Consider the following 17,373-nt stretch of genomic DNA (forward strand, 5'->3'; position numbering starts at 1 on the left):
ATTGTTGTGCCTCGAAGATATGTGGCCCCGTTCTCTGATTTTGAGGATTGAACAAGCCCATACTTTGGGTGATATTTTTTCTGACTGCGAAGCATTTTAACTGAGGCTGCAGTCATGTCGCGCCCTCATGTACTTAGTAAAAACATGAACAGAACACCGCTCACCCTACTGGAAACCCACACAAATACGCATTAACCCCATAGACCTCAAGGACAGAGAATGGGACGAGGCGAAAGGCATATTAAGTATGTAGACAGACGAATCCAACCATGGCTCAGTTTTGTTCTGAGCATGACACCTCTCTCCTCCAGGTTTCCGTAGTCTGAACCCACCGCTGACCATTGTGCGGAAGACTTTTGAGTCAACGGAGAACCCGGACGACTTCCTGCCCTCGGTTATGACCTGCGTCAACTACCTGAAGCTGCCCGACTACTCCAGCATCGAGATCATGCGCAAGAAACTGTTGATTGCAGCCCGAGAGGGCCAGCAGTCCTTCCACCTGTCCTGATCTCGCGGTCTCCCATTCAAAATGCCTTCTACAGCAAACCGACGTAATCATGACTTCCTTCTAGTTTTTTCTTTTTGTAATCACCTACATCAAGGCAAAATGTGTACAGCCTTCTTGTTAGAGAACGCAGCTTGCAGAAATTAAAAAAGGACTTGATATATATTTGCTGCCCTGTCTCTCCTACAAAGGCGTTACATGACTCGCAGAACAAAAAATAAATAAACCTGCGAAAAAATTATATCAGTAGTTGAGTAATGTTTAAAAAGAAAAAAGAAAAAAATGTGGGTGACATTTTAAATGCATTGCTGTGTGATATTTAAAGGGATGTTTCTTCTCCAGAGTGGTGAATGACATCACTGTGGTGGGGAGGGGAGGTCCATTGAGCAAGCTAGGTTCACTTTAGCTCCAAAGATAATTTGTACAGAAAAATTTGCAGACTTTGCTCATTCTACACATTTGATAGAATAGCTCTTTGTTCTCGTGTCTCCTTTCCCCTTCAGTTTGTCTGTTTGCATTCTGTTCTCGTGTATTATACGGCCCCAATTTGTTGCATTTTGGTTCTGCTTTTCCCCCTGTGTTTTTGCTTATACATTTTTTTGGAAGCGAGAGTTGCAGTTGGTTGACTGCGGGTAGTGATAAGAGCGTAGTACCTACTCTTTATTTTTTTCCTAAATTGAAATTGTCTTCTGCCCTACAATTACAAAGAGCTTCAGCTCAAACGTTATAAGAGTTATCCAATGTGTTGGATAAGTAAACTTTTATTTTTGCCCTCACTTTGATGGAGTAGTAGTGTGTCTCAGCTGGACCCTGAGGGAGTGCCCTCTGGGAAGACTGATTGGCTAGGCCTTGCTCCGAGCCGCCACCCCCAATCCCTGTTGTAGCTGAGCGCACACATTTGGCTGGACTCATTTCATGGCCAGATTAGCATTTCAAGTTCATTTATGGAATAAGAGTTTATATGCAGTTTCACGCCCGGTTTGAGGTGGATGTCTGCTTTACCTTTTTTTAATTTTCTATTTTTTTTTCTTGCTGTAGTTAATTTTTTGGCTGCTGGCTTGGAACAAACCGTGGTGTGCACCTGCAGTCTGTGGCCAGGGGAGGGCCCCACTCTATGCTCTCCTGGCCCAATCGTTCATGTGCTGGTTTCTAAGATCTGCAATAATTTACTGCATCAGGTTCATGTTTTTACCTGAACATAAAATAAAGTAACTGTTTGACTCATCTGTGTTGTCTTTATTTAATCCATCCTCCTGTTTGTTTTATCCTCCATTCTGTGGTTTTGACTGACAGGTATAATCCTAGAGGTGATCAATGGGAGTAGGAGTTGCTTGATTAAAAACCATACCTGATTATATATTTTATAGGAACAGCTGATTACCACAGACCCTACCAATTTAGATGTCATGGTTTATTAAGAGTAGTACTTGAAGGTTTGATGTTTCCGTGAGTGGTGGACAAAGCCCTTATGTGTCAGCTGAGTGGATTAAGTAAACGCCACAAAATGTACTTTGAAAGGACCGATTCATTCTAAAGAACTCATCACTCTTTTTTTAGAACCATTGTTAATGTTCTGAGAGGGATATGGAATTGGACACGACAACTGAGATGTATAGTTTGGTGGTGCTTATTTGTCCTATTTATTTATATATGTAAAAGTGTGTACTAATAGTGTGAGTTGGAAATGTGTTTTTTGCTTATCTCAACTTTCTCTGAGACACCCTCAGAGTAGGGTCACGGCCAGGGAGATGCTAGGGGACAGGCACAGTCTTGAATGTCTTAAATGTCACCTCTGGAGGAATTTGTTTTCCTTTCCTACCCAAGGAGGCTGTTTAACATCTTCCCTTATAAAAAAAGATTGCAGTCAGCATGCAGTAATACTGCAGAACACTATTGTATATCTGGGGCGGCAGGTAGACTAGTGGTCAGCGTTGGGACAGTAACCGAAAGGTTGCTGGATCGAGTCCCTGAGCTGAAGGTAAAAATCTCGTTCTACCCCTGAACAAGGCAGTTAACCCACTGTTCCCCGGTAGGCCCTCATTGTCAATAAGAATTTGTTCTTAACTGAAAGGTAACAAATAAAGTAACTAGGTAGGGTGCAGTATGCTGCAAATACTGCCTCCAAAATAAATGTTTACTGCAGTGCAGGTCAACTGCAATTACTCTGACCAAAATACCATAGTTGACTGCAGTTACAAAAATCTTTTTGTTGTTGGGGTAAATGGGTAGTGAGGATTTGGAGATACCGCAAAGGCTTATAGGGTTCACTGCTGTGTGCCCCCAGTTTCACATGCAGCGCACAACTAACTCAACTCTGCCATAAGTTCTGCATCATTTCTTACAAAAAGGAAATGATGTAGAAGAAATGTCTTTGTCAAATCAAATTTGATTAGTCACATGCGCTGAATACAACAGGTGTAGGTAGACCTAGAGTGAAATGCTTACTTACAATCCCCTAACCAACAATGCCGTTTAAAAAAGAAGAAATCAAAGTAAAATAACAGTACCAAGACTATATACAGGGGGTTACCTGTACAGAGTCGATGTGCGGGGGCACCGGTTAGTTGAGGTAAAATGTACATGTAGATAGTTATTAAAGTGACTATGCATAGATAACAGAGTAGCAGCGGTGTAGGGGGGGGCAATGCAAATAGTCTGGCTAACCATTTGATTAGATGTTTAGGAGTCTTATGGCTTGGGGGGGTAGAAGCTGTTTAGAAGCCTCTTGGACCTAGACTTGGCGCTCCAGTACTGCTTGACGTGCGGTAGCAGAGAGAACAGTCTGACTACGGCGGCTGGAGTCTGACAATTTTTAGGGCCTTCCTCTGACACCGCCTGGTATAGAGGTCCTGGATGGGAGGAAGCTTGGCCCCAGTGATGTACTGGACTGTTTGCACTACCCTCTGTAGTGCCTTGTGGTCGGGGGCGAGCAATTGCCATACCAGTCAGTGATTCAACCAGTCAGGATGCTCTCGATGGTGTAGCTGTAGAACCTTTTGAGAATCTGAGGACCCATGCCAAATCTTTTCAGTCTCCTGAGGGGGAATAGGTTTTTTCGTGCCCTCTTCACGACTGTCTTGGTGTGCTTGGACCATGTTAGTTTGTTGGTGATGTGGACACCAAGGAACTTGAAGCTCTCAACCTGCTCCACTGCAGCCCTGTCAATGAGAATGGGGTTGTGCTCGGTCTTCTTTTTAATGTAGTCCACAATCATCTCCTTTGTCTTGATCACGTTGAGTGAGAGGTTGTTGTCCTGGCACCACACTGCCAGGTCTCTGACCTCCTATAGGCTGTCTCGTTGTTGTCGGTGATCAGGCCTACCATTGTTGTGTCATCAGCAAACTTAATGATGGTGTTGGAGTGCCTGGCCATGCAGTCATGAGTGAACAGGGAGTACAGGAGGGGACTGAGTACACACCCATGAGGGGCCCCTGTGTTGAGGATCAGCGTGGTGGATGTGTTGTTACCTACCCTTACCACCTGAGGGCGGCCCGTCAGGAAGTCCAGGATCCAGTTCCAGTTGCAGAGGGAGGTGTTTAGTCCCAGGGTCCTTAGCTTATGTCAAATGATGTCACTGAATTGCCAAAGCATACTTTTAAAAAGAACCAAACTTTTTCAGATTTTCTAAATGTGTATCCCTGTAACTCCTGCCTGTAATTGCAATGTTTTCATGCACATCCATATTGCACACCCCATCTACATCCTACTTAGGCCCAGTGGATATGTATAGTGTGTGAGGGGCCGAGTCCAGTCAGCTAGCTGATCATTTGGCTACAACACAGTACCTGGCTCTCTGTGACATGAGTAAAGTGATTGAGCTGACAGATTTACTGGCCTGTGTGAAGACCCATCATGGAAATGGGAGAGTTGGGACTCGGGTGGGCTGACGGGCTATTAAGGTTAACGACAACCATGCTTTATATCGACCACACCGCATGGTCACATGACATGGCGATGGAGACACTTTCGGTGGTAGCTGCCTGCGAAGACGTTTTACTTACCGAAATGAAGGTCATGAATCATACCAACCTTATGAGATTCAATTCAGGTAGTCATGTAGAGGGTATATTTACTGTACTTCCTAAATGGCACCCTATTCCCTACATAGCGCACAACTTTTGACCAGAGCCCATAGGCCACTATAAGTAGTAGGAGGGTGCCATTTGGGACACAACGTTAGTCTTTGGGGAACGGTTCAGTTAGACTTCTAAAACTCCTGATTGAGAGAATGCTCATAACCTGTGTGTTATATTTATTATGCAAACGTATTTATTTCGATTCTTGTAACTTGCTAAGGTTTTATTACTCCTTGAAGATGTTTAGAACCATTCATAGGCAGAGTTTGATGGATGAGCATGGTGAGAGGTACAGTAGTTCATGAACTGACCTCTGGGCTAACCTCTGAAGGTGATGGAGAGATGCAAGAGTGACAGACATTACAGCTATAATGACTCTCAAGTGTTCAGGTACCTAGGGATCGCCATGGAAACTGGTTGCTGAGTAATTGAGAGTATTTGAAGAGAGGGTATAGTTTGGATTTTTGCTCTGATTCCTTTTTTCTGTACACATTTTTTCTTTTCATTTTTCATACAATACAAAACGTAAACCTTCAAAAGACAACATACAGACGAACACAAACATCAATGACATCACACCTGCCCAGACCCACCTGTTCTCCCCCCTATCTCCAGTGCCTGCACTTCTCTCCGCCACATGTCCTCAAATTGCGTTCCTCTCCGTCGCCCACGCTCTTTCAATATTTAGATCATGAAGCATGATTTTTCCATTGTCTTAACGATGGAGGATTGGTTGATTCCCAGTGTTTAAGTATCAGTTTTTTCAGGATAATTGACAAGAAGAGTATCGTTCAACCCATCGGGTATCTCACTGCACCCTCATATGACGTCTTGAAATATGCGGACAGACGGATTAAAAGTACATTTACATTGTAATACTTCTGACAGCCAACTTTCTAGCTCCGCCCATAGCTTTTGGACTTTATAGCATTCCCAGAATGCATGGGTTATTGAGTCATTGTTAGTTTTGCATTTAAAACATGACTGTTGCTGTGCTGTAGAGTTTGTGAATTGTTTCTTGTATAATACTAGATTAAGGGAACATTTTCATTAACTGTCATTTCGTTAGTTATGTTCCAATAATCCCTCCATCTTGTGCCAATATTTGTTATTTTTAAGTCTTGGTTCCAGTAGTTCATATTTTTTGTTTCCGTGATGGATTGTAGCTCTGATTCCAATGTAGCAGATGGGGATGTGTCCCCACTTGGACTGTAGCTCTGATTACAATGTAGCAGATGGGGATGTGTCCCCACTTGGATTGTAGCTCTGATTACAATGTAGCAGATGGGGATGTGTCCCCACTTGGATTGTAGCTCTGATTCCAATGTAGCAGATGGGGATGTGTCCCCACTTGGATTGTAGCTCTGATTCCAATGTAGCAGATGGGGATGTGTCCCCACTTGGATGTAGCTCTGATTCCAATGTAGCAGATGGGGATGTGTCCCCACTTGGATTGTAGCTCTGATTCCAATGTAGCAGATGGGGATGTGTCCCCACTTGGATTGTAGCTCTGATTCCAATGTAGCAGATGGGGATGTGTCCCCACTTGCACTGCTGAATGTCTCTTATGTGGTGCAGTTTTAGTGCTTTGAAAAGGACATACTTTGCAACATTCCAAATGTGAATTGTGACCAGATTTATTTAGCTGAAACTTTGGGGTAAAACTGGTAGAAATGCGCATGCCAGGTCCAAGGAGAGGGTATGAATGATGACACTGTGTGTGTGCGTGCTTCCATGTGCATGTGTGCTCGCAGCTGTGTGTTTGTATGTGTGCGGCTATGTGTGCGTGCGGGAGATAGGGCGAGAGAGAGAGTGTCGTCGTCTGTCGTCACAATGAATCAGAGCGATGGCGGGAGCTAGCCCCCTCCTCCGTCTACTCGTCAGCCAGTCAGCTCGCTTGCTCAGTCGCAGTGCACACAGCCAGTCTACAGCATTCCTACCAGCCTGCCTCTCACACTCACACACTCTCCATTCAGCTCCCTCATCCACAAACACAGATAGCAGAGCGACCAGCAGCTTACTCACTGAGCCAGAGCTAAGAAGAACAGAGAGCGCAGAGAGGGAGAGACAAATAAGGTTTACACGTACATAAGAGAAGATGAGGATGCCTGTGCCCGCGCAGCGCCCCCTCTACCTCCTCCTGCTTCTTCTGAGTGCCGGGGGTGGGGGTTTCTCCTCCCCCCTTGATCTGGAGCCCCCTGCTCCGGAGGCGGCTGCCCCGGCTGAGGCTGACCCCACCCAGGCCACTCCCCTGCCTGACCCCTGCGAGGGATGGCCCTGTCTCAACGGAGGCGCCTGCTCGGCCCAGCCCTCCGACCCGGAGACAGAGGACACTCTGCCCAACACCTGGGCTTACAGCTGCACCTGCACCTCCGGCTTCACCGGACGCAACTGTGAGGTGAGCCCCACCCCCCTGCCTGTACCTGTCTGTCTGTCTGTCTGTCTGTCTGTCTGTCTGTCTGTCTGTCTGTCTGTCTGTCTGTCTGTCTGTCTGTCTGTCTGATATGAATCTGCTTGGTTCTATTATATTTGGACTGTTGATATCGATACAACATAATGTGCACTTCTCTTCTCTCTTCCCCCTTGGAGATGGTTTTTAATGGGAGCATGTGCTGTGAGCGAGACGTGAAAAGGAGTGTTGCGTTGCTGTGGCAACAGGAGTAGAGAGGAGTAGCGGAGTAGGAGACAACCAAGTGTCACAGGCTGAGCAGGAGTATCATTGAGTTGTTCATAGTTAGAGGCATGTGGTTCATCAGCCTGAAAACTGACGGTGTCAATGAAATACATTGAAATACAATATTCTGTGTATTTGTGTGTGTGTGTTTGGTTCACAAGGATAGTAAAACAAGAAATATTCTGACATTTCACTGTTCCACATAAGGAGACTGTCAATTTTAGGCTTAGGGGTTAAGTTTAGGGTTAGGCTTAGGGATTTGGGGTTAAGGTTAAGGTTAGGGTTATGTTAAGGGTTAGGTTTAAGGTTAGGGGTTAAGGAAAATAGGATTTTGAATGAGAATCAATTTTTTGGTCCCCACAAGGATAGTAAATCAAACATGTGTGTCTTAGGGTTGTGTGTGTGTGTGTGTGTGTGTGTGTGTGTGTGTGTGTGTGTGTGTGGCCTACAACAATTGGCATTGATTGGGCCATTTATTCTATTATAGAGAACTCTCCTACGATCGGTATGGTTGTCATTCAATAACCATTGACTTTTCCTAGTGAAAATTGGGTTTTGACCCTCTTGAATTTTGTGACGATTCCTTACATCAGCGAGAAAATAACTTGACCAGTTATTCAAACAACTTTACCATCTTTGCCAGTGGTAGAGGCGATGCGCTTGAATAAATGACACGTGTGATGACACGTCTGAGTGAATGACCTGAATGGTTGGCCTTTTTTCCTATGGAAAAGTCCAATGTCCTTGCTTCACATACCACTAGTCAGAATGACCTAAATAGCAGAATGTGTTTGGCATTTCAATCCTACCTAACCCAGTTCTGTGTAGTATTCCTCAAGGAGACTTAGCCTCAGAGTTGACTCAACTATTCACTGCATGTAGTGAATACTGCGGTAGTTACAGTAGCAATAGGATTCAGTCTGTGAGGCCTCTGTCTGACTCATTCTGGTGTAAGAGAGTGCATCCACAAACGACAAACAGCATCAAGTGTCTTTGTATCTCATAATCAAACTACCAAGGTGACTCAGGGACCTTATTACTGTATCCTTGGCTGTCCTTGTTTCCTACTCCTGGAATAGAAATGGAGAGGGCATCAGCTGCCGTTTGTTACTGTCACAACCACTCCGCTCCTCCACGCCACAGGTCCGCCACTGCCAGCCTATGAGAGCAACTCTTTGGGGAGTAATTGATTTTTCTTTCCCTGTCCCACTCATCCCCTCTTTCTCCATGGCAACTTGAGCAGCAGTCAATAGGGATTCGGTAAGCAACCTGTTTTGTCGGCGGGACACACTGGCTGTTTGCGTCCTTCCTCCGTGCGTCAGACTCACACCACAGATGGAGCTGGGGAGAGTGAGAGAAAGCAAGAGAGAGAGAGGGAAAGCGAGAGGGAGGGGAGGGAGATGGAGAAAGAAAAATGTGAAATAGAAAGCGAGAGAGATGGAGAGAGAGGGGGAGATAGAGAAAGCGACTGACAATAAGAAACTGTGAGGGAATCAGTCAAACATCCTATCCTAAAGGAATCGTTTGTCCATTTTATCAAATGAGTTCAAGAGTTTAGGAGACTAAATCCGTGCTGGAGAGTCGGAGAAGAAGGTGAGATTTGGTCTCGGAGGATGTGCCATTGTTCGATAGTGTCAGAGTCTTCCGAGTGGCGCAGCGGTCTAAGGCACTGCATCTCATTGCAAGAGGCATCACTACAGTCCCTGGTTTGAATCCAGGCTGTATCACACCTGGCTGTGATTGGGAGTCCCATAGGGCGGCGCACAATTGGCCCAGCATCATCCGGGTTTGGCCGGGGTAGGCAGTCCATTGTAAATAAGAATTTGTCCTTAACTGACTTGCCTAGTTAAATATATATATATATACATCTATTTAAAACATCATGTATCATCCTGAACTGGTTCAGATGGGAGCTATGGAGAGACTGGGTATCTAATCTAATCTAGTTTAATCTAATTAAACCAGTCTATTTTCACAAATCAAGCACAGAGGAGCTATGCTGGGCTGGCCAGGATATGCATACACCATAGCCAGCACAGTAAGGTTCAGGTCGGCCATATAGTGGGAATCAAGTGTTGTTGTTTGTTTACCTGAACCTCTACCCACTCTAGTGTGTATCTATAGCTATTAGCTGGTCCTATAGGGTTTGTACCTTGTCGCCAGGTGAGATTTCTCCTGCTTGTGTAAGTTATTTGCCCATGAGTCTCCAGGGCCCAGGCTTATTCATTATTGAAAGACCGGTTGTGCTCTGATAGATGTGCTCTGATAGATGTGCTAAGATCCTCTACAATCAGGTTGTGTGTCAGTGTCAGGGAGTCTGTAGAGTGATTCACTCCCTAAAGACGAGCACACAAACAGCTCTTATTGGATTGTTCAGCCTTTCAGCATTATGAGACGGTGAACAGTGTAGTGTTGAGCTGGGTTCACTTAATCTCATTGCTCCAGTATTTTGTGTTACCATTACAAAGTATACCTCTCAATAAGTATTTTGTGTTACCATTACAAAGTATACCTCTCTATGAGTATTTTGTGTTACCATTACAAAGTATACCTCTCTATGAGTATTTTGTGTTTACCATTACAAAGTATACCTCTCTATGAGTATTTTGTGTTTACCATTACAAAGTATACCTCTCTATGAGTATTTTGTGTTTACCATTACAAAGTATACCTCTCTATGAGTATTTTGTGTTTGTCATTACAAAGTATACCTCTCTATGAGGTCACTCACTTCCAATGATTCCTAGCGAGGATTTCGTTTGAGCTCTGCACTTTTCTGGAGATTGTGTGGAGGCTTATCATTAATGGAAACTGTTTTAGCTGATTCCAGTGGCAGGTGGCTGGCTCTATTTATCCAGAACCACTAGTTAAGGGTGTTGTGTATCACAGCTTTGAATGTTTTCTGAATCTCGAGGTTGAGAGGAGTTTGTGCACCCTACATTCTTAGAAAAAAGGGTTCCAAAAGGCTTCTTTGGCTGTCCACAAAGGATAACCTTTTTTTGGGGTTCCAGGTAAAAAGAAAATACAGGTTATAGATAGCACTTTTTTTAGCACTCCCCCAACCCTCCCAGCACCCATAACGGTTACCTGCTGCTCCTCAGTCCCCCTCACCACCGGGGGGGGGGGGGGGGGGGGGGGGGGGGTCACTCAGTCCAACTCAGTACCCTCTCCTATGCACAGGGTCCTGCAGAATACTAACATGTGGGATACTAGGAGAAGGGACTGTCCCATAGTGAATGGTGGTTGTGATCTGCTTGTGCCTCTCATAGTCTCTGGGCTGCTGCAGATACAGAGCTACGGTGTATTTTCTAGCGTTTCAGCGCCATCCAGTTAAGGAGAGCTCAAGGTGCATCTCCACACAGCCCTTTGGTCTCGGTCTGAGCTGCTTTGATATCCCCTGCTTGTTAGGGGAGGAGAAAGATAGAGGCCACGAGGAATATGGTAATACCCACACAGCTTTTTATCCGAACACTGCAGAGGGAGTACTCATGACAGCATTTACATGATCATTGCACTACCGTCGAGAGACTGTGGCACAGGGAGTGTACGGTGTTGTGTTTTGGGAGACAGCGTCATCTTTATCATCAGATCATAATGTTTGGATTAGAATTGATGTTGTTTTATTCCAGTGGTGATAAACCAGATAAGACTGCTTGCGGTCTGAGAGAGAATCAGCAGGTTGAACAGTAGATGGTCATGCTCACTCTCTCCCCCTGCTGGTCAACTGTGGTCTGTGTGTGTGCGTGCGTGCTTATGTGTAAAGGTTGGATGTGTGGAGAGTCAGTGCAAACAGTCTCTAAACGAGTCAGTACGCTTCAGCTTGGCTGGCACCTAGCCGAAGTCGGATAGGCGAACCGAACAAGAGTGATCGCATACTCCCTTAAAATACCTTTGCTTGGAAAACCAGAGATGCCGTAGCCAGTATACACTAGTCAGAATTAATCTAAGATAATTCAAGAAATCTGTCATTCATTTTGACGTTTTTGCCGAGTATATCTTAGTCGCGCAATTTGACATCTAACGAAGATGTTTGGTGCAGTATTACTCAATGAAGAAATGTTCATGAAAACAAGCCGTCTCTCTTTGAATTACATTATTGAAGAATTCCTACCGTTGACCAATCACTGATGAAAGGGCGAAGACTTTGGCTACCGACTTCTGCTATCGACTTCTGCTATCGACTTCGTATACCGACTTCTGCTTGCCTCTAGAATAAATGTTGTGTGCCCGAACAGCCCAAAAAAAACGTACCATAGTCCAAAACGAACAAAAATGTCACAAAATGTCGCCATAATACATGCACAAACTCTTCCGACCTGCTTTAGCTCGGAAGCATGCGGACAACTTAGGGGGCTGAGCACGCATCTATGGGGGGCCCCCGTGTTGAGGGTCAGCGTGGCGGAAATGTTGTTACCTACCCTCACCACCTGGGGTCTGCCCGTCAGGAAGTCCAGGATCCAGTTGTCCCTGAGCTTAATGACAGTATTCTTCTTCTCCAGGTGGGATGGGGCAGAGTGCTGCGCAATGGTGGTTGCATCACCCGTGGATCTCTTTGGGTGGTATGCAAATTGTAGTGGGTCCACGGTGTCAGGTAAGGTTGATCTATACAGTCCTAGTATCCCCCTGAACATTAGCAGCAGGGAGTATGAGTCCTACTGTCTGCAAGGCAGACAGCTGCAGACTGACAGTTCTGGACTGAAACACCTCGTTCTGCAGCCCTGCAGCTCTGCAGACGGTCTCCTCCTGTCACTCACCCATTTGTCCTACAAGAAATAGAACAGCAGCATGGAACATTCTAGACTACAGCACCCCTTGGGTATTCTACTCTCCTTGTCTCGCTCTCTACATTTTCTTCCTTTCATTTCCTCTCGCCCTCTTGCCCTCTTTATCTGAGTTTATCTCACTCTGAAGTATCATATCCCCTCTTTTTTTCTCTCAGCCGTGTTTGTTTAGTTTGGCATATAGAAGCTCGTATTTTAGCGAGTAATTTCTTTATACATCCTGGTAGCCTAGCGAATGTGCAGATCAGAAAAAATGATGTTGTTAATGCTAATTTCGAAGAACCCAGAAATATACATACCAACAATGCAGTATCTGTCACCGAATACGATGAATGACCTTTTTTTGCCATCATCAATCATCAATAATTTCATATTCAGTTTGATGTCCTCTCGATCTGATGTGGCCCATATTTCTCTGAAGAGGAGAGCGCTCACTCGGCCAATTGCCTTGCTCATTTCCACAACACACATCACCTGCCCTTTTGATCTAGAGGAAACGTTGTGGCTGAGAGTTCTATGCATATAGATGGGGTCAATATGGCCTTCATTGCCAACCTTAATAGGCTCTGTGGTGTTGTGCTACAATAAGCCGAATCCAACCTGGCAACCTCACAACCCATCCCAATATGACCTGGTTGCCAGACTTCTCTATTATTCAATGACAAACGTTAGGGAATTTGGCTAAAAGCTCCAGCTGATCTGAAACTCAAGACACCACCCTATCCTTTCTGATCTCATCCTCTATTGGTTCTGTTGTCAGGTCAATGTCAGTTCGGGTGCGGGATGGAGGAGGACCAAAGAGAAGATTACTCTTTTTGTCTGTTGACACAGAGATTTGTCTTGTTGCTCTGTCCTAGATAGAGAAAGGCTCTTTTGCCTGGTGTGTTTAGGATTCTGCTCTGTCTGTCCTAAGTGCTATTTATATCCTCTACAGCCCTAGGCTTTGCGTCACAAGGCTGGGGGTAAAACGCATGCTGCTCTTACTTAGCACGTACTCACCCTTTACCCTCCGTCCATCATGGTCATTAGTATATATGCCTCCTAATAATCATCAGTCATATTGTGGTTACCTGTGTGTGTGTGTGTGTGTGTGTGTGTGCGTGCGGAGACTGATACCACCAGCGAGTGTGTGTCATCCTCACCTGTACTTTTGCCCTTCGTTCTTCCCGGGGAGGGTGTCTCTTAGCAACAGTGCAGCCAAATTATGCCTGCCGTCTCCACTGAGTTATAGTTACCACACAAAGAAACATTGACAGGCATGCAGACACACACACACACACACACAGATCTGAGCCGCAGACAGTTTATCAGTCAGCATAACAGCATTTAATGAGGCGGTGTGATGATACCCAGTATGTTCTGTGTATTGGAGTACATCCTGAACAGCTTTGCTGAGTCCCTGAGACACTAAATGGGGGCTTAATCTAAAGGAGGCCTGTTGTTTTACCTCCGATACCAAACACTCCATCTGCGGTGTCGATGGCAGACGATGAAAGAGGCCCCATGAGGAGACAGACAGACACTTTATATATATATATGCCATGTAGCAGATGTTTTTATCCAAAAGGACTTAGTCGTATGTGTCTACATTTTACATATGGATGGCCCTGGGAATTGAACCCACAACCCTGACGTTGCTAATGCCATGAGCTACCAACTGAGCCATACAGGATCACAAGGGCAAGCAGGCAGACATACAGTTGAAGTCTGGAGTTTACATACACCTTAGCCAAACACATTTAAACTCCGTTTTTCACAATTCCTGACATTTAATCCTAGTAAAAATTCCCTGTCAGTTAGGATCACCACTTTGTTTTAAGAATGTGAAATGTCAGAATAATAGTAGAGAGAATGAATTATTTCAGCTTTTATCTCTTTCATCACATTCCCAGTGGGTCAGAAGTTTACATACACTCAGTTAGTATTTGGTAGCATTGCCTTTAAATTGTTTAACTTATGTCAAACGTTTCAGGTAGTCTTCCACAAGCTTCCCACAATATGTTGGGTGAATTTTGGCCCTCCTGACAGAGTTGGTGTAACTGAGTCAGGTTTGTAGGCCTCCTTACTCACACATGCCTTTTCAGTTCTGCCCACAAATTTTCTATAGGATTGAGGTCAGGGTTTTGTGATGGCCACTCCAATACCTTGACTTTGTTGTCCTTAAGCCATTTTGCCACAACTTTGGAAGGATGCTTGGGGTCATTGTCCATTTGGAAGACCCATTTGTGACCAAGCTTTAACTTCTTGACTGATGTCTTGAGATGTTGCTTCAATATATCCACATAATTTTCCTGCCTCATGATGCCATCTATTTTGTAAAGTGCACCAGTCCTTATTTATTGTTATGGAACGAACTTAATATCTTGATTAACAGGAAATTGATTTAATCGCTTGTAACCTGAAGAAATGTGGATAGATAATTCCAAAGTGAAACATCTACTTGAGTTGTGTATATAAAGTACCAGTCAAAAAAATGTACACACCCTTACTCATTCATGGGTTTTTCTTTATTTTTTAAAACTATTTTCTACATTGCAGAATAATAGTGAAGACTTCAACTCTATGAAATAACACATATGGAATCATGTAGTAACCACAAAAGTGTTAAACACTTGGACTTCTATTGGAGGTATTGTATCAAATCTTTTCCATATGTGTTACATTCCCTAAATCCCGTAACCACATTTCAAAGGTAGGTAGTCTCCAATTTCCAAAATTGCTATATGAGCCTTTTGGCTAATAGAGTACAAAGAGAGACAGCCTTCCCCTCCTGGTTATTCCCATCAACTGTACCAAACAGAGCGATCAATGGGTCTGGGGCTAGAACTCTATCGAAGGCATTAGATAAGTAATAAAAAATGAGAGCCCAGTAAGCATGTAACTTAGGACATGTCCAAAATAAGTGTCAACATCCCCTCATCCTGCTTGCACCTCTCACACAGTGGTAAGGTGTCCGGGAATATTTTATGCAGTTTTACTTTTAAATAATCTAACCTGTGTATCACCTTAAACTGTACAAGGTGGTGTCTGATATTCACTGAACTGTGGTTTATATTCCTGAGAGCTTCTACCCAGTCCTCATCTGAGATTTCTGACCAAGTTCTTGTTCCCAAGCCCTTTTAAATAGTGTCTGTGGAAACCTCTATGTGGGCCTGTAGCACATCATACAGTCTAGAGACCGACCCTTTTGAATGGGGTTTGACAAGGATCAGGCTATCTAATGTAGGATTATCTGGCTTAATGCCACACTGTGGATATGTGTCCTTAAGAAATTCCTGATTTGGAGGTATCTAAAAAAATGTGTTGTTGGCATGTTAAACTTACCCTGTAATTCCCCTTCTCCCTCCACTGTGAAAACACCATATCATCCAATGCAGGGTTGAAAGCATTATTCAGGCATATCGGGCTGTCAATGTATACAGTGGGTATGTTAACAAAATACCTAAGAGTGTGACAAATGACTGGATTAGAGTCATAAGTGCCTTTTTTCACACATGATGGACTATTAACAAGTGCAGGGAGTGAGGAACGTTGACAGGAGGCCTGCTCAATCAAAAGCCATGAAGGCATATCATTCTGTCGCATCCCAGGTAAACTTTCCCTCCAGAAAGACACAATGTTCAGATTAGCAGCCCAATAATACAGTTTAAAGTGAGGAAGGCCAAAGCCCACCTCTATCTTGTACTTGCATAAATGCCTCTTTGAAATTCTGGCTGCCTTGTTATCCCATAAAAATGGAATTACTATAGAATCCAGTTTCTTAAAATAGCTTTGTGGTATGAAATTGGGTAGACATTGGAAGAGGTAAAGAAACCTGGGTAGGACAACCATTTTAATTGCGTTTATACAACCAACCAAAGAGATAGGCAGTTTTCCAAAAATCTATATTTTGTTTAAGCTGATAAATGTTCACGTCCCAATTCGCTTTCAATAGCTGATCAAGATCTCTTGTCACTACAATGTCAAGGCTTGTGAACTTGTCTATCACTGTTTTAAATGGAGTAGATAGCAGAAATTGCATATCCACAGGCCGTGATATCGGCATCAATTCGCTTTTTTGCCAGTTTATCTTGTAGCCAGAGAAGGAGCCGAATGTATTTATCAAGTTAAGTAAGGGAGGGACATAAGTTTTAGGCTTGGATAAAAACAAAAGAACATCGTCTGCATATAGGGAAATTTTGTGCTGCGTGTCTTTTATTTTAACCGGAGCTATACGGCACATGCACGAATGCGAGTAGCAAGGCGTTCCATGGCCATAGCAAAGAGAGCAGGCGAAATAGGGCACCCCTGTCGGCAGCCCTTGAACAGGCGGAATGACTGCGACATTTCCTGATTGGTTACCACGGATGCCATTGGGTGTGCATAAATAATTCTTATCCAATTAATACATTCCTTTCCAAACCTGAAATGCTCCAGAACCGACATCATATAATTCCACTCAATCTGATCAAATGCCTTCTCTGCTTCAAGAGCAATTACCACTGCCTCAACTTTATGATCAGGATACATTACGTTGAAAAGGCGTCTCAAATTGTAGTATATATGTCGGCCCAGGATAAAACCTGTCTGGTCAGGGTGTATGATGTCAGAAATATATTATTTCAATCGGTTTGCCAATATCTTTGTCAACACCTTATGGGGAGTAACGACACGGGGCGATAAGACGACATCTCCATGGAATCTCTATATTTTTTCAAGATCAGTGCTATTATAGACTCATACAGTGTTTGCGGGAGTTTGGCATTTTCTTTTGATTGTTTAAACATTCGCAACATAAATGGAGCTAGACTGGCGCAGTACTTCTTTGAGAATTATATTACATATCCATGGGGCCTTGCTGTTTGGAAATGGTGCTATCGATGTGTTAATTTCCTCTAAAGTTATCCCAGCATGGAGTGCAGCAGCTGCCCCCCTGTCTAGTTTAGGAAGTTCACATTCAGCGAGAAAGCGTTCCATAGTTTGTGGATCAGTAGCATCGCATTTTGATTGATATAGCTCTGATTAAAACTGCACAAAGCATTTATTAATATCCTGCGGATCTGTTACTATTTTACCCTTCTTGTCTTTTATTTTGTGAATAGCTCTAGATGCCTGTACATGCCTTAGCTGTCTTGCTAATAATTTATGTGGTTTGTTACCCAGTTCAAAATAACTTTCTAGCAAGTAAAGAGCCCACCCGTTTCGAAAGGATGGTATTGTATTCATATTTCAACTTTGTGATCTTCTCAAGGCCTGCATTCGAGGAATTCGTCCTGAAAACGTTCTCCTGTTCCCCTAACTCTCTTTCAATTTCTCTTAGCCTAGTATTGGCGCGTTTCTTCCTCTGATGTATAAGAA

At 43.9% G+C, this 17,373-nt stretch overlaps 2 protein-coding genes across 16 annotated transcripts in view; both read left to right on the forward strand.

The window, feature by feature from the left end:
• Nucleotides 1-1,729, forward strand: part of LOC106612584 (E3 ubiquitin-protein ligase TRIP12) — a 73,937-nt gene extending 72,208 nt beyond the window's left edge. For all 15 annotated transcript variants that reach the window (XM_082956246.1, XM_045724455.2, XM_045724458.2 and 12 more), the window contains one exon: nucleotides 312-1,729. In XM_082956246.1, the coding sequence (XP_082812372.1) occupies nucleotides 312-508 (197 nt within the window). In that variant the 3' untranslated portion in view covers nucleotides 509-1,729. The remainder of the gene's footprint in view (nucleotides 1-311) is intronic.
• Nucleotides 1,730-6,472: 4,743 nt separating this feature from the next.
• The window catches only part of LOC100380637 (delta and Notch-like epidermal growth factor-related receptor), a 72,931-nt gene continuing 62,030 nt past the window's right edge, over nucleotides 6,473-17,373 (forward strand). Inside the window, exon 1 of the mRNA XM_014213856.3 lies at nucleotides 6,473-6,979. Coding sequence (XP_014069331.1) covers nucleotides 6,680-6,979 — 300 coding nt within the window. The 5' untranslated portion in view covers nucleotides 6,473-6,679. The remainder of the gene's footprint in view (nucleotides 6,980-17,373) is intronic.

Source organism: Salmo salar, chromosome 09 (assembly GCF_965601325.2).
Source record: "Salmo salar chromosome 09, fSalSal1, whole genome shotgun sequence".
NCBI classification, from domain to species: domain Eukaryota; kingdom Metazoa; phylum Chordata; class Actinopteri; order Salmoniformes; family Salmonidae; genus Salmo; species Salmo salar.